This window comes from Chlamydotis macqueenii, chromosome 3 (genome assembly GCF_036417535.1).
Source record: "Chlamydotis macqueenii isolate bChlMac1 chromosome 3, bChlMac1.mat, whole genome shotgun sequence".
NCBI classification, from domain to species: domain Eukaryota; kingdom Metazoa; phylum Chordata; class Aves; order Otidiformes; family Otididae; genus Chlamydotis; species Chlamydotis macqueenii.
The window spans coordinates 37,478,487-37,506,225 of NC_141558.1; the positions used below are offsets into that span (position 1 = coordinate 37,478,487).

Genomic DNA, 27,739 nt, shown 5'->3' on the forward strand with positions numbered 1-27,739 from the left:
TTTCTTATATTTTATCAGTTCCTGCTTACATGTCCCACCCACAGGTAAAGACAGCCCTTTAGAAAAAAAACAGCAGCATACCCGCAACGCAAACCACAAACTCCAGTTGGGCTGAGGTGGGGTGTTTTGTGCTGCGGATTCTAGACTTTGTTGGCACGTCACTTAAAACAGTAAGGTTTCAGGTAATCCTAAGCAAAGCAGCCTTTTTTTTTAAGCAGCGGGCCAACCTTCACGCCCCCCCCCCCCCCCGAACCTTACCGGCGCTGGGCGGCGGGCAGCGCAGGCGCATACGCAGGTGCAGGCCGTCGGCGGGGAGGCGGCGCAGGCCGCGGCAGGAGGACGGGGCCAGCCTGACCCCTGCCGGCAGCGCCGCCGCTTCGCAGCTTCCGCCGCTCTTCACTTCCAGGCCGTCCGCCGCCACCGACACATCCACCGGCGAGCTGGGCAGGGTCGCCTCGCTGGGGACGCAAAGTCAGGGGTTTTTACCTCAGCCAGGCGGTGTCAGGACGAGCGGATAACTTTAGCCGCGCAGGCCAAAAGGGGCGGGAAGGGGCTCGGCGCCCAGGCGCCGGAGCTGGGCTGCGGCTGACGCCGCGGAGCGACAGCTCCGCGTCAGGCGGAGATACGGCGCGAATGCGGCTGGACCGAGCCTGGGGTCGGCCCGCAGCTCCCCCGCGACCCGGGACCCACGCGGTAAACCGGGATCTCCCGTGGGGGCGGGAAGCAATCGAGAGAAATAAACCATCGTTCTCAGGAAGCATTTATTTGCACAGTAACTCGGGCTTTTCCGAGCCGCCGGTACATAACCCGGTTTCTTCTCCCCCGCCTCGCCCCCGTTTAAGGCTATGGACGCTAAAAGCCAGACCCGCCACCCCAGCGCCGCGCCCTGCGCCGCCCCCGCCGGCACCGGCCGCTCCCCACGGCCCCGGCCCAAGCGGCGGAAGGCAGGCAGCACCCCCTGCACTACCGGATAACCAGCAACGCGCTCTGCGTCCGCCGCCTGATCTCCAGCAGAAACCCTCCCGCCATGCCGGGACGGAGCTGCTCCGGCGGCCGGCGCAGGAAGCGATCGCTCTTCCGCCGGGCAGCCGGATCCGACGGCGGGCGGCCGCCCGCCACAGCGCCGCCTACAGCTCGGCGCCGGCGCCGCCCCGGATGGCAGCGGCGGGAAGGCGGCGCGGGGTGGCTGTCGCCCACCCGCTGCCCTCCCCGCGGTGGGCTGTGAGGTCGGACCTGAGTGGCCCGGGGCTGGGTTCCGTCGGGTTCCGAAAGCCCGAGGTCGAGGCCTGCACCAGCTGCCCGGGCAGCCGCCGCTCCGGGCTTCGGGCCTGTTTACGAACACCTTCCCTGCAAGGGGCACGGGGAGAAGACTGGGCGCTGTCTCCTAGATGTGGTCTGTCAAGTGCCAAGTAATGGGGGATAATCAGTGTCCTTGATGGGTAGAAACTCTTTAGTAGGGCCTGTTGTGATAGGACAAGGGGTAATGCTTTTAAAATAGAGGAAGGTAGATTCCAATTGGACATAAGAGGGAGGTAAATTCAGATTGGACATAAGGAGGACATTTTTTAAAATGAGGGTGGTGGAACACTGGAACAGGTTGTCCAGAGAGGTGGTGGATGCCCCATCCCTGGAAATATTCAAGGCTGGCTTGGACAGGGCTCTGAGCAACCTGATCTGGTTGGAGATGTCCCTGCTCCTTGCAGGGGGGAGTTTGGACTAGGTGACCTTTAAAGGTCCCTCCCAACCCAAACTATTCTATGATTCTATCTATGGGCTCTGCTCCAGGATGCTGCTGGCCCTCGTTGCCACCAGGGCCAGCTCAGCTCACTGCCCAGCAGGGCCCCAAGGCCTTCCCCAGAAAGCTGCTTGCCAGCTGGGCACTCCTGGTCTCTACTGGCACCTACAGCTCATCCTTCCCGGGGGCAGCAGTCCCCCATGATAACCAGGCTTTGATGCAGAGACTTCCTTGTGTTGTATCAAAAGACTTAATCCAGGAATAAGCAGTTAGGGGTAGTAGGCTGACGGATGGGCAAGCCTCAGCAGTGTCGTTGCAACACATTGGATTTAAGCCCCCAAGTAAGCAAAAAAAAAAACAGATAGCAAGCCAGCTTGGCAGATGGGGCCCTCCATCCCTCACAGCAGGGAGTCACCCACTGCTCTCATCCACCACTTTCTCCTGGTGATGCTGCTGTGGTTCAGGCTTGTCCAGCTGTGGTGCTTCCTCAGGTAAGCCTTTCTCTGCATCATTTGCTACCAGGGCATGGAGCCTCTACTCCAGTTACAGATCTGCAGGTGGAGAAGGAGCTGTCCTCCTGTTGTCCTCCTTTCCCCATCATGGGAAACCCTCCATTTCCCTACACCCGACTACAATCTCTAGCTGCCTCTCCTTCTGTGCAGTTTGGGTTCTCACTTCCACAGGGTCTCTGGGAAGACCTTGGCAAACTCTTTTTCATCTTCGTGGTACTGCACAGTCTGCTGGACTCCTCCTCAAACTCCTGAGATTGGCAACAACTCCTCACCACTGCACACATCCAACAAGCATGGGCACCACCTCTGCAGGGCGGTCCCTGCATCCCCAGACCTCCAAAGCTGCAGCCCCCCATACTAGGTCTGGCTGGGGTGGAGTTTCCTCACAGCAGCCCGTATGATGCTGTGCTCAGGATTTGTAACCAAATAAGTGTTGGTAATACACCAATCTTTGCTGAACAGTGTTCGCACACTGCCAAGGCTTTCTCACTGTCTCACTTCGCTCCCCTCAGCTGAAGGTAGGGAGGAGGCTGGGGCTGGGGAGAGGCAGGACAACTGACTCAAATTGACCAGAGAGATATTCCATGGCACATAACGTCATGCTCAGCAATAAGAACTGGGAGTGTAGTCTTTCCAAAGTAGCCATTGCTCGGAGATTGGCTAGGCATCAGCGGTCTGCTTGTGGGAGCTGGTGAGTGATTGTCTTTGTGTGGGGTTTGTTTGGGTGTTTTTTCCCCTCTTCCCTTCGCTTACTAAACCATCATTATCCTGACCCACAACTTTTCTTGCTTTTGTTTTTCTGGTTTCTCTTTTGTGGAGCAGTGAGCTAGCAGCTCAACCCACTATGCCCCTGAAGCTCTGTCTGAGCAGAGGCCCGTGCTGAGCTAGGGGAAGTCAGTGCTGGGGACTGCGTCCTGTGGTGTGTCACTGCACCACCACCCATCCCCTGCCTCCTGAACAACTCTCTCTCCGCCCTTTCTTGCAGCATCACAAATCTGCCCAAATTCCTCCCAACCCACATTCACTCAGCTCTTGAATGCTGTCACATTGCACTCGTACCAAACGGACCCATGGCACAGGCATCTGCTGCTCCGGGGTGAGGCTTACTACTGCTTCTCATGAGGTCTTTTACCAAAGAGACTGTAAGCCCACCTTGACACCCCTCTGTGACCATCCCTTAGTTCATGAGCACTGTCACCATGCACGCTTCACCCAGCACACCACCCTCACGGTACGTAAGAGGCTGTTGATGGTCTGTTCAAGGACACCGAGGAAAGAAGCTTGTGCTTTGGAAAAAGTCTTTCTCAATGTCAAGTGTTTACTTTCCACGAGAGTCACAAGACCTTCTGCAGTTGCAGGCAGTTGTTTGAAAACATGATCTGCAAAACTTCAAACAAAAAGGCAGATTTGCACATGCTAATTTTATAGCAATTTACTATCTAAGACATGATTACTTTAAATTAATCTTAGTCCCTGGAGCTGGCAAAAGCAAGTAGATGTCTTAGGAGAGTCTCAAAGAAGCAGATGGAGTAAGGTTATCTTTTATGGGAAAAATATGGCAGACAACAGTCAGCTAAACTGTCTCAACCAAGTTTTGTTTTTTTTTTTACAAAGCATTAATTTATTCAAGTTTCCAAGATGCAGACTATACTCTCTACGTGCCATTGTGAGGGTGGTGGTTTGGGATTTTGTTGTTGTTTGTTTGCTTTTTTTTAAGGAAAAAAAATATTTAGTCCACATCGTGGCTTTCATTTCCGATTACTTCACAAACCAATCTACGTATTGCAGGTTAAATTGTTCTGAGCACGCAGGTCGCACGTCAAACATAAAATCCACGTAATTATAGGAGAATCGACTCCTAATATTAGCAAAAGGACCTTGGGCCCCGACTTTAGAAAGGCTTACACAAGGTTACAAAGTTATGAACAATCTTAAGTATTTGCAGAGTGTGAGCTTCACTTATTCAAAACTGTCTATTACAGGTTTCTCACCATTTCTGCAGTGAAATAATTACACGGAAATGAAGGTAAATTTTCTGCAGAGCGAGGGCACCTGGCATCAGTGGTGTATCTACCCCAGAATTTTTACTCCAACGTCAGTAAAAGGAGATACTATTTAGGAAGAGCTCTTTAGTGTGGTCACTGCCCAGCACTTCCCCTGCATCTCTGATGGTATTGGGGATGCTAGGAGGTACATCCACTGCCTATTTCCTTCAGTGGCTACTTAAGGATGTGTTTGCCTCCTTGAACCTACAGATAGTGTCCAGGTCCCCAGCCTCTGGTGGCAATACGTTCTAGAAGTTCACAATCTGCTTTGTAGAAAAGCATTTTCTTTATATGTCTCAAAAATGATCTTCCACTGTTTTCATGAGGTGCCTCCTCATTCTCATACTGTGGGATTTCCTTAAAAACAACTTTAGATCTTTCATGATTTTGTAAATTCTGATCAGTCCTCTCCCCCACCTTCTCTCTCCGTATTGAACAGTCCCAGCCGTTATTGCTCTCGCTGCAAGGCAGCGGCACCATCTCTCCTCTGCGCCTTCCCTAACTCCTCCACATCCTTCTTGAGCCGTGGAGACAGGAACTGATGCAGTAATCAATCTGAACCTGCGCCAGCGTTTTACAGAGCAGCCAAATGACTCCCTATATCTTGTTCTCAATACTCTTCCCGGTAACCTACAATGTTTTTTGGGGTTTTTTTGATTGCCACTGCACATAAAGTTGATGGGACAATTTCAGAGAACTTGTATGAGAGCTCTGACTTGTAACTACTACTACTAAATTCAGCAAAAGGGAAGTGTAGAAATCTAACTGCTTCGCAGCGCAGGAGCTTGTGAAGGTATGCAGTTAGTTATTGGAAGTCCCATCACCTCCGTGAAGATCACCACTTTTAAATAGCTCCAAAAGCACCACCAACCCTCATTAAGAACTAAATCTCAAATGCATTTGTAAGTATCTTCAAAGAAAAATAAACGCAAACGCACCATTTTGATTGGAAATACACGACCTGTAGAGTCGTACTCAATGCCTCAGAAAACCAGTGGGAATTGCCAGCTTTCCAAAAAGTAACCTTTTCTCACCTACTGAATCCTGAGAAACTGAGAAAAGGAATCACATTTCCTCTTTATTATTATCCCACATTCGGAGAATAAATTTAGACTCCATAAAATATTGGCTGATAACATAAGCCACGGAGTAGAAGATGTATTAAGTATTATGAGATTTTCCCCTGGCAATGTTTTTTAAATATTTACTTGTCCTCTGACAAAGTCTGAAAGATTTATTATATAAGCTGAATGCACTTTTTTTTTTTGGCAGTTACTTAAGTCACTTATAACCATAATAAGTGTTTGCTGTTATGAAGCCTGCTCACATTTGAGAACCGTAATGACGACTTTGAAACGAACAGATCGCAGTCTAAGATCTGTATTTTTCACGCTGAAGAACCTGTCGCTTGAGAATCGCAGTAAAAAATTCCTTGCAGTATCATCCACGTGGGCACTCCACACACCTTTCTGCGTAATAAGGACTCAAGTATGCTAATCACAACGGATTTTAGAGAATTCTAAATACAACTCCTGCTAACAGAATTGGTAATATTTTCTGAAGTACCACCTGCCTGCCATTTTCACCCACACTACATTTGATCTATGTGAAGATTAGGCAAGATAAATATATATACATGTACCTAAACCCCTTATTTTTATTCCCATCCATGCGCGAGTGCCCACGTGCATACTTCCCCCCTACGTGGTACAACGACGACAGCATCAATGAGGCCTAAGTGGCTCCCCCAAACCGACCGCCGCAAACCTCTCCCACGTTACTGGTAGTTTTCTGCCACCAAAATGAAGGCTGTTCCGTGCCGGGCGCTGCGCGCACGTTGCGCACACGCAGCGCCCGCTCCGCGCCTTTCCTCCCGCGGCCGCCAGGGGGCGCGGCGAGGCGCGGGCGGGGCGGGAAGGGGGGAGGAGGTGCCGGGCCGCAGTGCATGCCGGGAGCTGTCAGGGCGGCGCGGGGGTGCCGGTCGGGCTCTTCCGGCTCGGGTCGCTCAGGTAACGCTGTTCGCCCAGTGTCCTCTCCTCTCCCTCGATTCCCTCCTCCTGCTCCCGGCGCGGGTAGGCTGCGGGACCCGGCGACGGCCGGATCCCCTCCTCCATCCCTGTCGCCGCGTCTGTGCTGCGGAGGGCGCCGCGGCCGAGCGGGGTCCGCCCCTGGAGCCGAGCCAGCCCCTTCCCCGGGCCGGGCTGCGGGCGCCGTCGGAGAGGACAACGGCCAGGCCGGGCCCGAGCTGCCCTGGGGGCCGGGGACAGGCTGCGGAGGAGGCTGGGGAGAGCGGTGAGCCGGTTAATTGCTCTGCGTTCATTAACCTGTGGCACCTGTCTCGCCCGAACGCTGCTCCCCGCTTTGCCCTCCGCTCCCCGGCGCTGTCCCCCGTAGCGCAAGGCGGGCCCGGGTGGGTTTCGAGAGCCTCTTCCCCCCTCTCCTCCCCAGCCCGGCACCAGCCGCTGGCGCTGCGGGCGGGGCCTGCTTTCGCCTTTCTTGGGGTGGGGGGGGGTGGCCTCTTCCCGCCTGGGAGCGAGCTCGGGGCCGGGCTGCCGGAGCCGTCCTGCTTTGACCTTGAGCGTCTGCGGGCTGTGGGCCTCTTTTGGATCAAACTCCCGGCTGGCTGGGTCGCCTGCTTGTGTTGTTGCCTGTGGTGTTCGGCAGGGCACATGCCTGGCTGTAGTTTGGGTAGCCTATGGTTAAATTCCATCTGTTGATGCAGGGATGACCCTAAATCTTGTGATGCCTACTTGAAATGTGTAAATATATGACAGACAGCTTCTGGTGTTAAATGTCTTTTAGAAATAACATTTGCATACCTGTGATAATAACCAGGAAAGCCTGAAGAAATTATCTCTCTAAGTATCCCAGAACATGCTGGATACGGGGTGCAGGCTTTGATGAGCATGTTCTGGGTGACTCAACCCTTGTATTTTGATTGCTGATTAGCAAGAGCCGTTACTCTCCTGTGTCTTCTTTCTATATGCAGCAATAGTGAATGGTTCTCAGGTTAACTGTGTAATGTGATACCTGAATTCCAGCTATAGGAATGTGCAGTGGTGGGAAGACTCTAAATAGTAGTGGGCTAGATGCTTGCAGGAAATAAGGGGCATAATACAAGGTTGAAGATCATAGTCTTTCATTTTGTTGCTAAGCCTTGGTCTGTTCGTGTTAAATACTTACGCTGGCCTGGCTGTCAGATGTGCTTGTTTTTGTTTGAAATACTGCTAACTTTTCACAAAACAGACTGAAATACAGTAATACCCTTTTGCAGGTCTAATGATAGTGTAATGTCTAAACATTGTGATTGTCCAAAATGTACAGTCATTTTTAATGTAACATGGCTGAGTGTTATGTGGAGGAATGTCAGTTTAGAAACAGGTGGAACGTCAGCGGAATAATCTCTGGTTTTACTTTAATTGAAATGAGAATAGGCACTTGTGGAAATTAAGTAGTCTATAAATTAGAGATGGGAAAGGATAGGCAGCATTTCTAATTTACTGACTATGTTACTTCCCCACCTTGTTGGTAGCACCTCTGACAGTAGATGTTTAAACAGCATCTTGCAAAGACAAGTTATCCTGTGCCTTTCATTAGTGGAATGGCTGTGCATTTGAGCGGATGGTTATGTTCACAAGTCAGGCCGTGTTTATCCTGGTAGTGCTCTTCTTGTGTAAAAATACTGGCATGCTACACTGACCACTAGAAATACTCGTTGTATGCACAGCAAGCTACGTGGTTAAAAATGTAGTCTGTCTGGTCTAAGTGGGCTCAACCTGTATTCTTCTGCCATTGTTCTCCCTTTGAGTAAGGGGAAGACTCTTCCATGTGTTCATCGCTGGCTTAGTTCTCTTCACCAGTTACTACTGTCCACCTTTAGTGTCTTCTCGCTTAGCTGGGAATGACTGCTTGGGCTGGGCTGAATGAAAACGCTTATTACTATTTTTTTTTTTTCCTTTTTTACTTTAGTGGAGCTATGTTATAAATATGCAGTGCATAGAAAGGAACCAAGAAGAGGTTTGAAGTATGTTGTAAAAACACTTGTTTTGAATTATGTTGAGAAAAACAGGAGATAGAAAAGAGACTAAACTAAAGGACACCTGCTGAAGCATGAAATAGAAAAATGGAAGTAATTTATTTGTATGCACACAAATTGTCTTTCAGATTAATAATCATGTTGCCCTGACTTCTAGCTGAAAAGAGGTTGAATGATAAATAGAAACAGTAAGCAATATGTTTCCCTTTGAGAGCTTAAGGAGAAGAAACAATACAGGATCAACCATTTTTCCCTTAATACCTGAAACAAGAAATGAGAAGAAAGCATCAAAGAGATTGAGTAAATTATTTTACTAGTCAAAACATCCCTATTTTTATCAGAAACTTCAATATAAGCATTAAAAATATGTAAAGCAGAGGAATGATGCTTTGCCTAATTTAGTTTCTATTATCATTTGCAAAAATCAAAGGGAATTTAACCTATATTTATGTCTTTTCTGGCTTACTTCTGAGGATAATGATAGTGAACAAATTCTGATCCAGCCAGCATTTTCAGAATAGTCAGAAAAGGATTTTACTTTACATATTCCTTTGAAATCCATGTGCAGAATATGTGAAATCAGATGCTTTGCAAAATATAACCACAGTCTAGATAATGCGTAGATATACGTATGGCATATGACACTATTTCAGAATTACAATCAGAATAAAATTATAGAAATTATTTGAAATTTGAAATGAATGAACAGTAATCTCTTAGGACCTCAGGCTATAATAAAAAAAGGAAGTTGGACAAAGTCTTGTCCAAGTGCATTGTACTGCAAGATTACTTAAGTAAGGCAATGGTAAGGCTATGAGAACTTCTGACATGTTTTTGTGAAAAGAAATGTCAGAGTTGTTTGGAGACAGAATGTTAAACTCACTTGAAGCTGCATATTATTAGAGTGATTAATATAGATGAATAAAAAGTTTGTTTAAATCTTCAATTTTAAAGTTATTGTGAGCAAAGAATAAATGAATACATTTTCAGGCCACCTTTTTTTTTTTTTTTTTTGTTAAGTTGGTAGATTCTTTGTTAAACCATGTGTTGGAATATTTAATGTGAAAGCACAGCATTACCCTGGAAGCACAGCCCCTCTCTCTCTCAGTAGAGGAGAATGCTACAAGCATAATGTAAGACAATAAAACACATATAAGTCCTTTTCTTTTGTTTACCAATCTGAAAAGTATCCGGAAGTTGGTGAACTCTCCTTTAAAACAAAGTATATTACAAGTCTAGGTTTAAACATAGTCATACTGGTTTGAGTTGTTTTTCATTTTTGGGTTTGCTGTGCCTTTTGTTAATTTATTTATTTATTTATTATAAACTGTATTTCTATGTTAAATGGATTTACTAGTTTGCTGAGAGTAAAAAGTAAGCAAGAAAGAAAAAGAATACCTCAAGATAAGTCTTCCATCAGTAAATGCTTGGAAAAGATTGGAAGAGGAGAGCTAGCTAGTTAAAAAGGAATTCTTTTCAGAGAGAGTATAGTGACCATTTGAAGGAATGAGGCTGAAACATGAAAAAGTGGAAAATAAATTGCAATTTATTTTAGAAAGCTTGTCTTGTTGTTGTCCTCAGACACCTGAAGAGAAGATAACAATTTGAAATCATGTACTTATCAGTCGTTGCTCAACAGAGAGAGCCATGGCCCCAAAGCCTAGTTGGTGTGTGTGAGAGCTGGGCGGTTACACTGTGGGACAGGGAAAGCGCAAAGCTGCTGGTGCTGACAGGTGATATGGGAGCCACGTGGAGAGTGCAGTTGCATTCAAACCAGAACATACTTGTTTTTTCTTTGCTGATGATTCTTCCAACCCACCAAACTTGTGTGGTTACTATGGATTTAGCTATGTCAGATAAATACCTTCCATATTCTGTTCCGAGATCCAAACAGCCTTGTTCCTAATGTGCAGTCTCAGGATCTTTTTATGAAGGTGAGGAAACTGCTGACTACACGATGTTGCAGTCTGCTTGGCTTGGCATTGTCAAAGTGACTGGTTGTTTCCAGGAGGTTACATTTCATATATTAAAAAAAAAAAGGAAAATCTTAAATGTTGTATTCTACATTTGGGATTGTTGGGATGTCAGCCTGAAGTTTGACATGAAGATTAATTAAAAAATGCCTTTACCTAGATTGTTTACATTTCTTTGATGGTGTGTGAGGGATTTCAGTGATGGGCCACTGTGGGAAATTACAAGCTGCACACAACTGTGAGAATGCGACCTTGGAGAGGGGAGCTGGGAGGGTTGTTATCTCGGAGAGGGGAACTAGGAGGGTTGTTACTGAGCAGTGTGTTGCTGCTATCCGGGAGCCGCTGTTAGCCAGCGGGGCACGTACTTGGCAGGCCTTGCTGCATGCGCTGGCCACGCGTGCACCAACACCTGGTCAGTACTCTGCCACTGAACCTGCTGAGGGTATAAACAGAGGCGGCTCGGAGCAGAGGGAGAGAGAAAGGACCCAGAGCTCATTCTATGAAGAACAGGGGATGCCCTGAAGGTGCTGCGCCTACCTTCCTTCTCTGCTCTGACCCCACTGATCATCGTCCTCCTGCCTGGTGGTGTCTCTGGCGCAGTCGGGGTGGTAAGACTCTCATAAAGGGAAAACAATACGCTGGTAGCTGCTCATGCTAGGAACTGTAACTGCTTATGCTGGTAACTGCTTATGCAAGGCTATAATAGAGCAATAAATACTGTTGTGCTTTTAAATATCATATGTTGGGCGAGCTTTGTGCATAGGAATCCTACGAACCGGTTACAGATGGCTGCATTGCTGCTATAATTTAAACTGAATATAAAGATGGTAACTCTTTGAGCTGAGATGAAGTTTAAGGAGGCAACCCTCTGTAAATATGTCAAAAAATGCAGGTTAAATTCCAGGCCACTTTTTTGTTTTTCTTTCCTTCAAATGTGTAATTGAGTAAGAGGGAAATAGTGACGAGTTCTAGACCTAGGTTGAAATATTGGTTGTTCAAATACAGTGGTCAACAAAGGGAAGAAAGGGACAAGAAAAGTACTTGTGAGCGTTGAAGGATAACCACAAATTCAAGGAAGCATTTCCTCATTTTTTCTCTATGTTGTGTTATTCTGACTTAAATTGCCATCTGTTTTTTAATAAGACATTAGATAGTTTGCGTAATTTAAAATACGAAGCATGGATATCTGCAGTCTTTTTAGATGTAAAGTGCATGCTGATTACGTTATACAGTAGATATATAACTGGGGAATCATTTGTTGCTAGACAGAAAAAAGCATGGGAAAATATTTTAGGAAGAAGAAAATATTTTCAGTTAATGATTGACCTGAGTTATAAAGAAGAAGATGCAAATCATCGTCTTCTATTTACTGAGGGACACAAGTTCACATCTGTGAAATCTGAATATTTTATTTGATCTCAAGAAGAATATAATATTTTGAAAGTAGAAACGTTAGTGTGAGATTCCTGCATTCGTGTAGTGCAAGAGGACTTAACTGTAGAAAATACTACATCTGTTATACTGAGTATCACATTGTCACTTGAGCATCTGTTGTATGCCGCTACAGTGCTTTCATTGGCTAATATGTGTTTAGTTTGCTTTATTCAGATTTTTTTGGAATTAATTTTTAACTGTTAGATGTGGTTAAAATAATTATTTGACTTCAAGTAAAAAATTATTTTTTTAAGAGGAAACCTTTTGTCGCTTTATTACAGCAGTGCTTGGAGATCTCTGTAGTGAACAGGGCTGCTTTTTTACTTTGCCACAGTGAGACAGTCCTGAGCAGTGTGCAGGCACGGTGCACAAGGGCTGGAAGAAGAGGAATCAGTAGTGTTCTGTTGGTGGGTCTGGAATCAAAATCAAAATTTCAATCTACTATATCAAACTACTTTGTAGTTCACTTATGTATTGAAAAGCTATAGTAAAACAGAAGTGAGTAGAGGGATTAAAATGTCACCCTGAACTCTGTTGTTAAGAGGTTATTGGAAGAGATTTATATTTACCAAGGAGAGTGAGAAGTCTTTGGTCACTTTCTTCTCACCTCTGATAAACAGATAGACATAGATTTGATACTTTTTTACTTCTGAAAAATTATTTTCTAAAGCAAATACATTCACTTTGAGATTGTTTATAATGATAAATTTGTTTTCTTAAACAATGAATAGAGAAATTGATTACTGAGAAGGCTTGTTGTACATTCCTTGAATTTTTAAGTTTCTTACTTGTTCTTCTTCATGAACTCATGCCTAGTGTAAGTCAAACTTTGGAATACTATAAAACAGCGATACCAAAGAACATTTAACATACCTTATATATTTCATCAGACTATGGTCGGTGGTAGACTTACAGTTTTATTCCAGTCATCTTTCTTCTGTAATTTCCTATATATGCAAAAGAAGAAAAAGTATACTTAGATTCTTTTTACTGACAATTTGATTTTTGTGAAATAACAAACATAATAAATAATAAACATGTTTAGTAGATTCAGGAGGGAGCGCATCCAGTTGAGTACCTAGTCTAACATCTGTAGTACAAGCCACAGGTTTTCTCTCATTTAATTCTTGTTTGGATGAGAATCACTCTTGGGAAAACATCACATGTTGATATAGAAGTTGCCAGTATGGGTAATGCACAGACTGTTATGCTGATTTAATTTTGTCATGGAGAGGAATTTGGACACCTAAAGCAGTGTTCTTTTTTCTGTGGAAAAATATAAGCTGTTTCCACTTGTGAATTTTGGCTGAAGTAGAAAAGTGTACTGGGAAGTTATTAATCATAATATTAAATCTTATTAAGTGCTCTATGCTGTTGCAGGATACTAATGAGATCATGACTAATTATAGTTAATTATACAGTCTGGGGTTTTTGTTTTGCTTATTTGGATAATATGGAGGTTTTTGCATCTTTCATTACTATACTGAATAGCAATTGGCCAAAATAACAAGCTCAAAATGTTCTTATTCTTCGGAAGACATTAGAGATGCCTCTTTGAAAAATTCTGAAATAAGAGGTTTTTTTAGAAAGTCAGTTTAGAAATAGAGTAATTAGCTGTAATTGGAAAATCTTCATCTTTGGTGACAGCAGAATATATATATATTTCCAACATTTGATTTTTCTCTTGAAATACTAGCCTGGGATTTGCAGTATTTATTTTGCTATTCATGCTTTTAAATGCTTCTGAGGGGAAGCAAAGCATAAGACATTACCAAATGACAAGGCTTCTGTTTTCCGTGTGTTCAAATCTGTGTATTGTCTGTATAAATTAAAATGTGTTTCTGCAGTTACTAACTGTATACAGCTGTACTCAGCTTAAAAAGCAGTAGCTCAGTACTGTGAAATTTGAATTTTTTTCTCATCTGTTTTTTAATTATCTATTAGTTCTTTTACTGTACATCCCATAGCCATGCTTGAAATAGTAAACCATTTTAGAAAAGCTGTGAAATATTTCAAAGTTGAAACTCTGAGGAATTCAAAGGGAGCAAGTTTGTGGTCTCTGGTTCTTACAGTACTTGGGATAAGTCTTGGGAATTCTTGAAGTGACATGATGTATGCAGATCTGTGCTCCACAGTGATCAACCACTTGACGTGTACCAGAAAGTGACCATTTCAGTATTGCAGACTGGTGTGAAGCAGACAAATAGAGCGATTCTGTGAGGCTTGGAAAAATTTATGAGTGGAACAGCCACAAATCAAACCCGAAGAGGAGCTTTGGGGTACAACAGATACTGCAGAGTGTACGAATTGTCTTATAACCTTGTGATTAAATTGAGACAGAATCTAGATGAAAGCTGCTTTTATTGCATAAGTGTTGATGAAGCTGTTGTTCTTCTCAATCAAGTTTCTTTAGCTTCAGTGAAAACCATTTAGAGCCTCTTAAACAGGTTAATAGTTTGTGTTGATGTGAGACAGAAGGCTGAGGCACATGAATTGTGAAGGATGAGCATTTGTTGTGGAGAACATAGCTGTAGCTGTATAATCTTAACACGACTCAGCAGAAGAGCAATACCACCTCACTGATGAAGGGAATTGAAGGCTGCTCTGTGAACACACAATACACAACCCCCAGCAAAAGGAGATCCACAACTCCTGGTAACTGCTTTCCATGTCAAAGTTATACTCAAAGGCTCTACAGGCATCCATGTATATCCTGAATTGTGCAGTGTCTGTTTTATCATCCCCATGGGAAGGTGAAGTGGAAGGTATTAAGTGTCAAGACCTACTTCTGCAATCACTTATGATTTAAATACTGTTTTGTGAAATAGTTTGGAAGTGTATAGCACTTCTTAGGTAGTTTCTTCCTCATTGATAATAAGCCTTCTGCTGAGACACCTCCATTTGTTTTTTGTCGTCCATTAGAAAGAGGCATGGTCATCTAACAGATCAATGGTTGCATATGTCCAGGCTCATGAGGGTGGCTGAACCTTCAATCGGAGAAGCTTGTCTCATCTCCCCTTTTTTCCCAAAAGGGGAAAAAGTAACAAAAGCAAAGGATAATGGTCTTCATACCTTTGTTAAAAAAGATAAATAAATAAAGAACACTGCAAGGAAGGTTGGCCCTCATGCTGAATGGTGATTGTGATATGGCAAGATAAGTGATTTATCCTTTGGGCTGTTTGATAGTGTGGCAGAAACCGCTGTTTTTCAGTGACTTTGATCTATCAAATTTTATTATTTATCTCATTTTTCAAAGCAGTAAACCATGTAAGAATAAGGGTGTGATACTTATAAAGAGAGAGACATTCCTAAGCTTTAACATTGTATTGAAATATCAGTGCTATAAAATTAAATATTGTTAAATCTACAGTTTTATTTTAGGTGAAGAGAACAGAAAAGTATCAGTAAGAACGTATGATAGAAACAAGAAAAGATTAAAAACTGTGTATTAGAATATCTTCAGGCTAAACAAAAAGTAAACCATGTAGGACAAGTATATTTTTATGTATGAGTGCTAATAAAAATGAACATTCCTGTAGTTTCAATTAACTTAAAATAAAAATTGTGCCAGGTTTATAAAAATAATATATAATATTTACATAGTATATTCGTTGCATCCTTGGCTTATTATGGCTACTGATAAGATTTGAAAGATATGTTGTTTAAAATAGAGACTCTTCATTGTGGAGAAAAAATATGCAAGAAATTCTTTCTTTCCCTCTAACATCAAACTACATAAAACTGTATTTTTAAGAAAGAAAAATGAGAGCATAACCATAAAGTAGTAAGAAAACATTATTTTTTCTTCTCTATACAAAACTTAATGATGATTAAATTCACTGATAACATGGATAAATGTAAATGTCAATTATATGACTAGAGGAAGGCTTTAGTATCTGCTGGTGTGCAATAGACTTGTCTAAAAGTATAGATTATTCCATCAAAGTTTTTTTTTTGTTTTTAAATTTAAGAGAATATTCTGATCAGTTAGATTTTTTTTCCAGACTTACTATCTGTTTAACCATGTATTCCTGCTGGTTTTGTCTATCTTTGATAATCCTGAATCAGCCCACTCTCAGCTTTTACGTTTTTCAAGCACTTCAGGAAGACAGAGCGCTGTTTCCACTCAGCTATAAATGGTTGCATTTGTGCTTTAGCTGGATAAAAAAAAAGGATGCCGATGCTTTCTTCACTCAGAAAGCATTATTCACTGTGTCAAGTTCTTTCTCCATCCTTTGTGCATGAAAAAATGAGAATTGTGCAGCTTTTGTATGTTGATCCTTTTTTCTTTTTTAGCGTTAATACTTTATTTTACTTTTGGAGGCAAGACATTGGTGGTTGTGCAGCTGTCTCTTTGGGAAATCTGTTGGCATTCTACAGCTTTTTCAAAGCAAATATGATATTTTTTCTGGACTTAATCCGAAGAAAGATGGTTATTATAAAGTGAAACCACATTAAATACTTTTTTAAAATAAAAAGAGAAGTCTAAGTGCTTTATGCCAGTGGGACATTGCAAAATCTATCAATTTAGCACCCAGAATATGCATTTCTGCTCTGCCTTAGAGACAATCTGTCATTCTTAGTCTGCCATCAGAATTGAGAGTTGAAAAGGTTTGTAATTCTTGGCTTTTTTATTCACTCCTGCCATCCCAGCTCTTTTTCTTCCTTTCGCCTGTCTGTTTCTTGGTTTTCTTCTTTCTTGCAACTCTCTTTACAGTGCTGAGAAACCAGGAGATGAGCAACATGAAGAAAAAGGTAGTAATAAGGATAAAGAAATTATTAATGCAGAATTTTGATTGTTCTGTAGAAGAAAAGATAAATGTGATGGTGGCAGAAGAGAGGCTTGTCTGGCACCTTACATGTGCCCATGCGTGAAAGATTAGGCATTAGAGGCTTCTCCAAGGTACCTCTCCGTGACCCAGAGTGGCAGTGTACTATTTCTGACTGAAGCAACACTTTTTTTTTTATGTTGTTCTAGCACTACAAAAAAAAAAAAAAGTTTGGGAGGATTAAAGCTGAGTTCTTTACCAATTTATACAATCACAGAATGGTTTGGGTTGGAAAGGACCTTTAAAGGTCATCTAGTCCAGGTACATCTCCAACTAGATCAGGTTGTTCAGAGCCCCAACCAACCTGGCCTTGAATGTTTCCAGAGATGGGAAACATTATCTTCAGAAGCACTTGCTAATTGAAGGAGCAAAAATCTCCAGGGCACTTTGTGATGAACTTAATGAGATTATGATCATGAAATTTCGAGCCTGATTTACTACTGTCTTAATTTTGTCGGAGTAGATCTTTGTCCATTTTACCTTTTGGAGTGCTGAAAAAGTAACACAGTACTAATAGTTATGTGGTTTGTAGGTTTTGGGGTTGTTTCAAGAACATGTCAAGGAGTTGGCCTTCAGGTAGCTGAAAATACTGGGTAACCAGTCCTGGGGTTTTATGTTGTTCAGCCAGCGATAACTCTTTATGAGAACTGTTGGCAAAGCTACTAAATAGCAGCTTCATAGCCATTTTGGGGAGAACGCTATTTGATGGGAGGGATGGATGTAGTACAAATCAAGTAAAGATCTGTATGTGTCCATATGAAACATTTTAAATTGACTGCGTATGATAAAAAGCAGAAAAGCGTTCATGGTTTTGATGCATCGTGCACAACTGGAGTGTGTTCATTCCATGAAGTAATACAAGTTGAATTGCTAGTCTTTTCCAGTTGGTCCAAAACCAAACTTTTTCCTGAGCAGAATTTGAAGATAATTTGAAGATATCTTCATTGACTCTAGAACTACCAGAAAACAGAATGTCATGTTTTATTTCTACTAATTCTTCTGCTTTGTTATTTCATAGGCATTTTTAATTTCAAACAGTCCTGCTACTTTGTCATATTACTACTCACAGGGAGCAGGGGTGAACGGGGCATGTTCTCCAGTCACTTTGGATCACTGAAGCTGCTGTTTTCAGTGGGACTCTGTTGTACCTGGTAGACAGACTGATGAATACAGCTTCTTTATACCTGTTCCATGGCTTGGGTTTTTTGGTCTAGCATGCTTCAGCCTGCCCTTCTGCACACAATTTTCTTCCTGTTTTCTTTTAATCAAGACTGAAGAGAGCAGTATCTACTGAGTGTGAAGTCTCTCCTGAAGCTCAGTATCAGAGAGAGCTGCCAAAAGACCCCAATTAGAAGAGGTGCAAAAGTCACCTTTTTCACAGACATATTACAATAGAATTTCCTGTTATGAGTTGTAATTGCTTGAGATTAAAGTAGCTTTAAAAACTGACTTCTTTTTAGTAGTCATTGAATTTCATGAAATAGATAGTGTATGGTCTATAAAAGTATGAGATGGTATTTCTGGAACTAGAATATCTTAATTACTTGTTGTGGACTACCATGTTATGAAAATATATAGAGCAAATTGCAAAAGCCTCTAATTACAGAACACTAGTAAACATATACTTTTGTTGTGCGTAAATTATGATAATATAAAAACAAAATAGAGTTTCATCACTGAATTAGAATACCAGGTCTTGTAAAAGGAAATGTTGATGGATGGAAGCACTCTTGAATAGTATGTTATTGTCGTATGTGTCCTTTGTTCTTGTCTTCTGCCTGGAAGTCATTCAGAAAGATTGGTGTCTTCTGTTTTCAGAAGGGCTGATTTGTGGAAAGGTAGGTCTTTCTGGTGATGGACCTAGAGGAGGAAAAAAATAAAATAAAAAATCACTTTGTTGCATTGTTTAGAATAAACAGTGCTTTTGGGGAGGGGCAGGAATTAGTTTTCTAGGGTTTTTTTTTGTTTGTGTTTTGGTTGTTTGATTACAAATATGGACATGTGTTAAATATTTGTGTGCAATATGTCAGCTTTTGTTTATGATTTGCTGTAAACTGATTTCATATTGGTATTTCATAATGCCTTTAAGGAAAATGTAGTGCTCTTTATACAAAATTATTTTCATAATAAGTCTCTGGAAACAATAATTTCAGAATTTTTTATTTTTTATTTTGAACAGGTAATGTATGTACATGAATTGCAAGCTGGTCTCTAGTGGGGACACCGTGGGAGGATGAACACGGAAGAGCTGGAGCTACTGACTGATTCCAAGTACAGAAACTATGTAGCAGCTGTTGACAAAGCACTGAAGAACTTTGAATATTCCAGTGAATGGGCAGATTTAATATCGGCACTTGGAAAGCTAAACAAGGTATGTCTGGCAGGTGCTCTTGCAAAAGATTTAGGAACTTTGAAAGGGTACTGGTGTAAAAATACGGAAGTGCAAGGTTCTAGCAGTTTAATATTCTTGCAAATATTTTAGCAGTCTGAGCCAAATGTTGGGTGTGTGCAAGGAGCAAACAAATCAAACAAATGCCTTTCTAAGACTTACAGTTGAACTTTTTGTAATTGCAATTAAAGGGAAAAGTTATTTACATTTCTAGTGGAAATAATGCAGCATCTTTTTTTATTGCTAACATTATTTCTAGCCTCATTCAATGTTTTGAAATGGTGTGAAAAATAGTAGCCAGTGTAAATATCAGCAATATTTTTATGAAACATGAGTCATAAAATGGTATTCAAATCATTCATTGACCAGAGAATGTTATCATTCTTATTCAACAGTTAATAAGTTGAATATGTAATATCCTCTTGATCTTTAATAGCAGTTTACAAATGCATACAGCTTCTGATATCTGTAAAATAATCTTGTTCTAATAAGTCCTGTGTGTTTCTAGGTATCTCCAACCAGGGTCATAGAGTTCCCTTTGCACACACACATTTTACTAATGTGAAGCTTTGCCGAATTTGGCATAGAAAATTACAAGTCTGAAGCATTTACATTTGACCCTTTAAACTATGTAAAATCAAGAATGACAGTACAGTTGGCAATGCCAATGGCATAATCTCTTTATATAAAAACTCTCCTTTCTGTCTGTCTTTCTGTCTGTCTGTCTTTTAATTGTAACAGTTTTTGCTGCATGTGTATGCAAAGTGAAGGCTATGATATGGGGAAAGAAAAACCTAAAGATGTAAATGCAACTTTGTGTCCCAGTCCTGAAGTGATTATATAGTTTCAGGCAGTGGTAAAGTTTTGTATGTTGTCTCACTCTGACAGGTTCTTAAAGTTATGCCAGATTTGCCACCCGCAGTTTAATAGACCTCTTTGAGCTACTGGCTATTGATTTTAACAAACTGAGATAGTAATTTTTGTCCTCAAAAGGATGAGTAAAGTGAAGTGGATAAGCTGTAAGTGAGGAGCCCATTGCAATTGAAGTTTTAAATGCTTTGGCAATTCCATCTATGGCAAATGTACAAGAGAGAGGCATTGTAAAGAAAAAGCTCCACAGCACATCTTAGAAGTTGTGGGTTTAACCTAGGTATATGTTGTGACTTACTGACCATGTTCAGGAATTCGTATATAAAATGTGCATTTATGTTTAACTTGCTTTGTGCTGTTTTTCTTAATGTGTTGATTCATCAGGTACTACAGAACAATGCGAAGTACCAGGTAGTACCAAAAAAGTTGACTATAGGCAAGCGCTTAGCACAATGTCTTCATCCAGCTTTGCCGGGAGGGGTTCATCGAAAGGCACTTGAAACATATGAGATCATTTTCAAAATCATTGGGCCCAAGCGTTTGGCCAAAGATCTCTTCCTCTACAGGTACAATACTTCAAACAAATCCATTCCAAATACATAGTTCAGATGCTTTTGATTTCCTGCATTTTATACTAATAATACTGCTTTTTATATATAGCAAGAATCAATTGATTTCTTTTCCTTCTGTTACTGGTGTAGTACTCTTCTTACAAGTATTGTGTATCAGAAGTTAAACAGGTCGCCTAAACTTTTGTTAGGAACCAACTTTAGGGCTAGAAAACCTTGAATTTATTACTTATTCATTGATATGGTTTTATGCATGTATGTACAGTAATTGAAGTGTTAATGCTTTTTTCAATGTATTCACATTACAATAGAAAAATGTAATTTAAGTGGTATTTGGGAAAGAATTTGAGCATAATTTATTGCAAGAAACTTTATTTTCCAAGCAATCAAATCAACAGGACAGAATGATTGTCTTTTTTGTTAAAATGGGGGCAAATACAAAATTTTTGTCACTGTCAGTCTCTAGAACCGATGATAATGAAAAAGAAGGATAAACCTTGAAAAGTAAGTGTAGTGAAAATATACTTATTCCTAAACCTCCGGTAAGTTTTTCATTGGGTAGGACAGGCAAAACATTAAGCTGTTTATTATATAATGTATAGAGTGATTTGTACAGATGTGTAAACACACAGTCACCCATGTTTCTTAATCTTTAGCTTAATCCTGGAGATTAAAATTTCATCAGTTTGAGAGATAGTGGAATAAAACAGAGTTTTGTTTAGGTAGCAAAGATGTGTATTAATGCTTGGAAATAAATTGTGTGCGTTAGCATCACCTATTCTGTCTTGCATTATGAAGATGTTTATATATAGTTACATTTGGTGAGGGAAGAAGGGGAATGTCTCAGTTCTGTGTTTCCACATGTTTTTAAAGATTCTGTGAAATAATAGCTCACATCTTTTGCTTGTGCAGTGATTCAGTAGCTGCAATGTCCTGTTAACAATAAGTTCTAGGATAGTGGAAAATGCTACCTTGTGTAATGGAACTAAAAGCCATTGTTACTGATGCTTGGGAGAAGACTGACATTCACATTAAGGCATTATCCAAGATTCCAGTATTTGTCATGAAAGCAGAATGACAGTGTCTGAACATCAAATCTGGAAGAATGAGTAGTAGCCTTACAAAGAAAGACTGTGGGGTAATGTGGTGGTTCTTGAACAAAAAGACATTTTCTGCAGAAAAAAGAAACCAACTGACAATGGCAAAAGAGTAGTTCTTCTAGACAGATAAAGGCAAAAATCATTTTTACAAACATTTGTACTTTGGAAATACTTTTTTTTTTCTGTAGCATGGATAGCACCGTATCCACAAAGATTTTTTAATTTCTTTTAATAGTAGATTTGTAGGTGTGTATTTTAAGACCCTTGTCTCAAACTTACCTTTTTTTACTGCTCTTTCATTTTCTTCTTCATGTATCAGGGGTTTTCTGACCTGAATTATCAGTGATTTTGAAAATTGCAGTTGTGTTCACATGCCTTTGATTATTGGTACTGTTTGTAATAATTTATGATAACTAGTAGCAATAGCGAGAATGTTTTTAGTATGTAGGTAGCTTCTTAGCTGATCACATTTGTAACTTCTGTGAGCTTACGCTTACATTCATAGTAAACTCAAAACATAGAATCATAGAATGGTTAGAATTGGAAGGGACCTTCAAAGGTCATCTAGTCCAACCCCCCTGAGTACAGTGGGCGGTTCTTCATCCTCGCAGTCCCTGCTTGTGCCTTCCACAGCTTTGGTGTTTTCAATGCTCTAAATGCTCCATCATGAACAGTGGGTTTATTGTTAGTTTGAGAATCTGTTTTCAGACTGGCTTTCTGAAGACCCTTAACAGTATCAATGTCTTAAATTTTATCTTTAGTTTACTTGCTGAAGTAAAACATCATTATTTTTATTTTTTACAGAAAAGTATTTATGTAACTTTCCTTACATGTTCTCATCCATTTTTGTTTTTTTCCTAATAAGTGCAAAGACAATGTATGTTTCAATACATTTCCATTGTGATGTAGTTCAGCATGGGCTAAATTAACATTTTTGTCCTGCAGAAATGCTTCTGGTTTATCATATTTTTTAATTGGTGAAAGACACAGTTGTCTCTGGGCCTTCAGTGCTTGCTATCACAGTATCAATAAATCTCATAATCTTAACCTTGGCAGACAACCTATCAATCTGGAAGGCAGTCATGTTGTATACTGATCTACATCTGTGCAAAATTCTAAGATTAAAAACCTGGTACTTATAACTACACCAGACATGCCTGTAACAGTCTTAAGATATAAATGAAATTGTCTCACATGAGAAGCTTCCTAAAAAAAGATTTTTTTTTTTTTTTTTTTTTTTTTTTTTTTGACAGTTCTGGGCTATTTCCACTCCTTGCCAATGCTGCTATGTCTGTCAAGCCAACATTATTGAGTCTGTATGAGATTTATTACCTCCCTTTGGGGAAGACATTGAAACCAGGACTGCAAGGACTGTTAACTGGGATTCTGCCAGGGTTAGAAGAAGGATCAGAGTATTATGAAAGGTAAGGATAGACAGATTAATAAGGTGATATGCTTGATTTGCTTTGGTTTTTTTTCTGCAACTTTTCATTAAATACTTGTATGTGGGATTTTTTTTTAATTTTAAGATAGGTGGTATTTAATTTCATGAAGTCATATTAATTGCAGTGGAATAGTATGGTAGAAGATTCTTAACATTAATTATGATAAATTAACTGTTAGTGGTTCCTGTGATTGAAAGAGAATTGACATGAAGTAGACTTACTGTTATTTGTTGATCTCTTCTCCCAAGTAACAAGTGATAGGACAAGAGAAAATGGCCTTGTTGCACCAGCAAAGATTTAGATTGGATATGAGGGAAAATTTCTTCACCTAAAGGGTTGTGAAGTATTGTAACAGGCTGCCCAGGGAAGTGGTTGGGTCACCATCCTTGGAGGTATTTAAAGGATGTGTAGGTGTGGTGCTTAGGGATGTGGTTTAGTGGTGGACTTGGCAGTGTTAGGTTTATGGTTGGACTCGATGATCTTGAGAGTCTTTTCCAACCTAAATGCTTCTCTTATTCTAATTATGGATTGAGATATGTAACATGGTAGGAGCATGCTGCTTGTTTCTTTTCCATGGATTTCCTCTAAGGTAGTACTACCATATTATTCCTGGTCTGAAATACATACCTTCATTGAATTTAAGATAACAAACAAAGCTTCCATCGTTAAGATTTAGTTGTTGTGATATCAAAATTGTCATTAAACTACCTATGTAAGAGACAGCGATAATCCACCTGTTTTTATAGGTTATTATTTCTAGCAGAGTGGCCTGGGAGGTAATAGCTCTTCCTATCCAGCAGGTCAAATGAGTTCTCTTGACCCTGGTGTCTGAGATGCTGGGGTAGAATCTTAATGTATTAAAGGATGAAAGGCTTGAGTTCTTGTAATTGTTTGCATGCTTATATTCTTTGTATTTCCAACTTTAGAATTTTCACCACATGTATGTGAAGGGCAATTTAACATTGTCTTTGTCTGTGTAGGCAGATAAGCACAGTGTAGTTGGCACCACTACAACAGGGATCAAGGGCTACTCAGTGTGCCTCCCAGGGCCTGCTGTAGGGTGCAGAGGTGCTACTACATGAGTAGGGAGCAATGAGGACACGGGAAGGGATTGCTTGTGCTCAAACAATAGTGATATTTTTATGCCCTGTTACTGCCAGAAGTGCTCAGTGCAAGGAACGAGAGAGTAAAAGCCATTTGCTTGATTCTTTTATTCAGTAGCTATGCTTTTGTGCTGTCTCTCTTGAGACCTTTGTCTGTAGCAACACTTGGCTTTAAGTAGCAGATGGGGAAGTTATTTGGCTCTTTGAACATAAGGAGAATCTGTGGGCAGGCAACTGTGGTGATCTGTGCTGGTGCAAAATTCGAAGGTAAAAACCTGATACTTGTAACTACACCAGACATGCCTGTAACCATCTTAAGATATAAATGAAAGGCATTTTGCAAGCCAGGTTGACCTACAGGCTTGCTAGCTGAATCACTCTGTTCAGGCTGCATTATAAGGTTCAGGGTATAATTGGAGCTTCTCTTGGCCTCTCAGAAGAAAATGTTGGCCTTCCTGTAACATTTCTTTTTTTATACTTATTAAAATTGGGGGCAGGGGTAAGGGCTGTGATACATACCCTAATTCAGTTGACTTGATTTTACTGCAGAACGAACACGCTGTTGGAGAAGGTTGCCTCAGCTGTGGATCAGTCGGCATTCTACAGTGCTCTCTGGGGTAGCCTCCTCACAAGCCCTGCAGTTCGCTTGCCTGGGATCACCTATGTCCTCTCCCATTTGAACAGGAAACTTTCAATGGAGGATCAACTCTACATAATTGGCAGTGACATTGAATTAATGGTAATGTTTTGCTGGAACAATGAAGACATTGGTGTTACTTGTTTATATACTAATATACTTCCAGGGAGTTTAGATGTCTTTTAAACTTCTTTAAACTTCTTAAACTTTGATCTCCTTTATTTTAAGAGATAAAAATACACATTTATTTGTTATCAGTTAAGCTGATTTTTTTTTTCTACATGATAGAAGTACTGCAAAGCTGAGTTAATGTTTCAGAACTGCTTAGTGTTATTTTGTCTTTTAAACTTAATATATTCATTGGTCATGACAAAAAGCAAAAGCTTAGTGTTTGTATAGTTCAGGGAATCTATGTTGATTTTATGTTTCCTCAGTGGTAAAACTTTCCTGTTCTATCTTGTTTCATTATTCAAAATTTTAAAATAACTTTGTTTCATACATGTCATTATTTATAAAGAAATGTTCTTATTTTGTGAGTGTTCTCTTATATCTACCTTCTTGAAATAATACAGTAAATAACTGTTTTGGGGGGTCTGCTCTTACTTCAGGTGGAAGCAGTAAGCACATCAGTGCAAGATACTAGTGTTTTAGTGCAGAGGAGCACGTTGGACCTTATCCTTTTTTGTTTTCCTTTCCACATGAGCCAGGTAGGTTATTAACATAAGAAAGATGAATTGGCAAACTCCTAAATGTACTCCACTTGTTAAGTCAGTATTTGGTCAGTCTTTGTGACTGACTTTCTCCAAGCTTGAACAAGAGTCATATGTAAGAGTTTCTGTGACAGGCTTGGCTATTCTCATATTGTGATCTCTGCCCTTCTACTTCTCAACTTGATGTGTTAAATTTGAAGTTAATTTAACTTCTCTATATGCAACCCTCATATAAATTAGAATGTTTAGTCTATGCAGAAGCTTTTAATTTGCTCTAATTTGCTGAGAAAACAAATTTTGTGTTCATGTGCAAGTTTGCAATTCTCAGTGTCCAAAAGCAGCAAAAATTAATCCTCTTAGCATAACTGATTCAGAACACTAGAGAATGGAAAATGGCTGTTGGTTTTGGGTGAGTAGTTAGCCCTAGCTGTTGTTGAAGATAGACTTTACAACATTTAAAGTAGTGAGAGACTGAAAGGTATTTAAAATTCTTAAGCGATTTTTATGTTGGTTTTTTTTGGTTGGTTTTTTTTGGGGTTTTTTTGTTTTGTTTTGGTTTTTTTTCAGTGCATTTTAGTTGAATTTGCTTCTAAGGCTTTTTTTCCTTTTAAACAAAATGAAGTATTGTAACAAATATGAGCTGTTTATGGAGTCAAGTATTTTTGCTGTTCATAAATGGTGCATACTCTTACAATGTGTCTGTTCCAAATAATCATATTTTGGTTTCCTAAGAGCAAGATTGTTTTCTTGGACGAGTCCAAATTCAGAAATATCAGAACATGGAGTTAGCTGTATTTTAGTGAATGTTAAGCTGCTGGCATAGAAAAAGTGGTACTTTTCATTATTACATTTAATCATGTTTCTAACTTCTTCAGGCAACACGTCCAGACATGATCAGAATTTTGTCAGCAGCCCTTCATGTAGTCCTGCGCAGGGATATGTCACTCAACCGAAGGCTTTATGCATGGCTTCTAGGTAGGTTTGTATTTAGCTTCATTGTTCACTAAAAGTGGAGGAAGGATCGTATGTTCATTAGCAATATTTTGCCATATTGTGGAGAAAGATTCTTGGAAAAATAAAATACTTAATTTGTATCATAAGGAAGAAAGGCACTCTCTCTCTCTCTCCATGGACTTAAAAATAAAGAATGTCATGCTGGAACTCTTTCCTGTTATATAAATTATTGGTGCGCTTTCCTATAGCAGCAATTATGGGCCATATTCAAGGGCAGAGCCTGGTGCACTAGGCCCACATAGACACTGAAAGGCAACTTTTGTCTCCCTAAAAACATAAAATGCAAAAATCAGAGAACAGACATTATAGATTGTAAATGGCAGTTGGAACACAACAGCATAGAAGGGATGAAAATAAAATAATGTTGAAAAATGTTGATACTATATTGACGGAGGCTTGAGTAGCAAACTTGGAGCTTCATCAGGTATTTGCATGGTTGAATTAACAAGTCACCAATGACTTATGTTCTCCATGAAACTAGAACATTATTTCAACACCTTTTTGATGTAAAAATTGATCAATGATGGGACGCACAATTTTACTTCTACCAAATGGCAGAATATCAATACAATACTTGTTTAATTTTTTTATATACAAAAAATACACCAGTCTGTAATTAGAAAAGGGTAGCAGAGAATAATAGCTATGTAGAAGACTCTATTTAGGGAATATTAAGAAAATAGAATATTTTAGAAAAACTTACTCTTATTCAGCCATGTTATTTTAAGGAAATTAAGCCTGTGGTCATGTGAAACTGGCCTGTTACTCTTTAAAACCGCTTTCAGCCCACTTTGAGAGAAGTCAGAATGTGTAACATGGGAGTTCCTAAGAATATCACAAAAAACTGGAGACTAAATGGAGATGCATTAACTGATTTCTCTAATTGAGGGGAAGACACTTTTATGGTCTGCTGTTATGGTTTTTTTTGTTTTAAATTGCTGCTAAAGGACATGCGTCTTCTCAGGCTTTACTTCCATTTTTGTCACTTCAAGACAAAAACTGTGGAAAATGCTTCTGTGGAACAGAGTGATAGCCTGACTGATTTTTGATTTCCCCACCCACCCTAAGCCTGTTTTTTGTGGAATAAAAAATTTACTATGTGAAAGAAAAGATATAAACTTAGAAAATGAAGATCTGGCTCCATGTAATTGTGAATAACAAAGTTGATTTTGTCTAGTATGACTGATGTTCTCTGTAAGAGCCTTAGTCATATCAGTGTGTTTTTGGTGATAATCTCCTTATATTTGAAATACAGACTTTCGTGTTCTCACAATATTAGTATTGAAATATTTTTGTGCGACATAGGTTTTTTTGGAAGATACTTTAGGACTATGTGGT

The 27,739-nt window shown here is 40.3% G+C and overlaps 2 protein-coding genes across 10 annotated transcripts in view; one reads left to right on the top strand and one right to left on the bottom strand.

Moving 5' to 3' along the window:
* Positions 1-1,049, bottom strand: part of UBE3D (ubiquitin protein ligase E3D) — an 85,599-nt gene extending 84,550 nt beyond the window's left edge. For all 4 annotated transcript variants that reach the window (XR_015258261.1, XM_086745591.1, XM_086745590.1 and 1 more), the window contains exons 1-2: positions 968-1,049; positions 259-458 (exon numbers count right to left, since the gene is read on the bottom strand). Coding sequence is in view for 3 of the 4 variants with exons in the window: in XM_086745591.1 (XP_086601717.1) it covers positions 259-458; positions 968-1,029 (262 nt within the window). In the remaining variant the exon portion in view is untranslated. The remainder of the gene's footprint in view (positions 1-258; positions 459-967) is intronic.
* Positions 1,050-6,242: 5,193 nt separating this feature from the next.
* DOP1A (DOP1 leucine zipper like protein A) overlaps positions 6,243-27,739 on the top strand; it is a 68,264-nt gene continuing 46,767 nt past the window's right edge. For 4 of the 6 annotated variants that reach the window (XR_015258323.1, XM_086745975.1, XM_086745977.1 and 1 more), the window contains exons 1-7: positions 6,243-6,301; positions 18,744-18,935; positions 20,208-20,389; positions 22,746-22,916; positions 24,590-24,779; positions 25,286-25,384; positions 26,263-26,362. Coding sequence is in view for 5 of the 6 variants with exons in the window: in XM_086745975.1 (XP_086602101.1) it covers positions 18,798-18,935; positions 20,208-20,389; positions 22,746-22,916; positions 24,590-24,779; positions 25,286-25,384; positions 26,263-26,362 (880 nt within the window). In the remaining variant the exon portion in view is untranslated. The other 2 variants (XM_086745976.1, XM_086745978.1) reach the window with 2 other exon arrangements.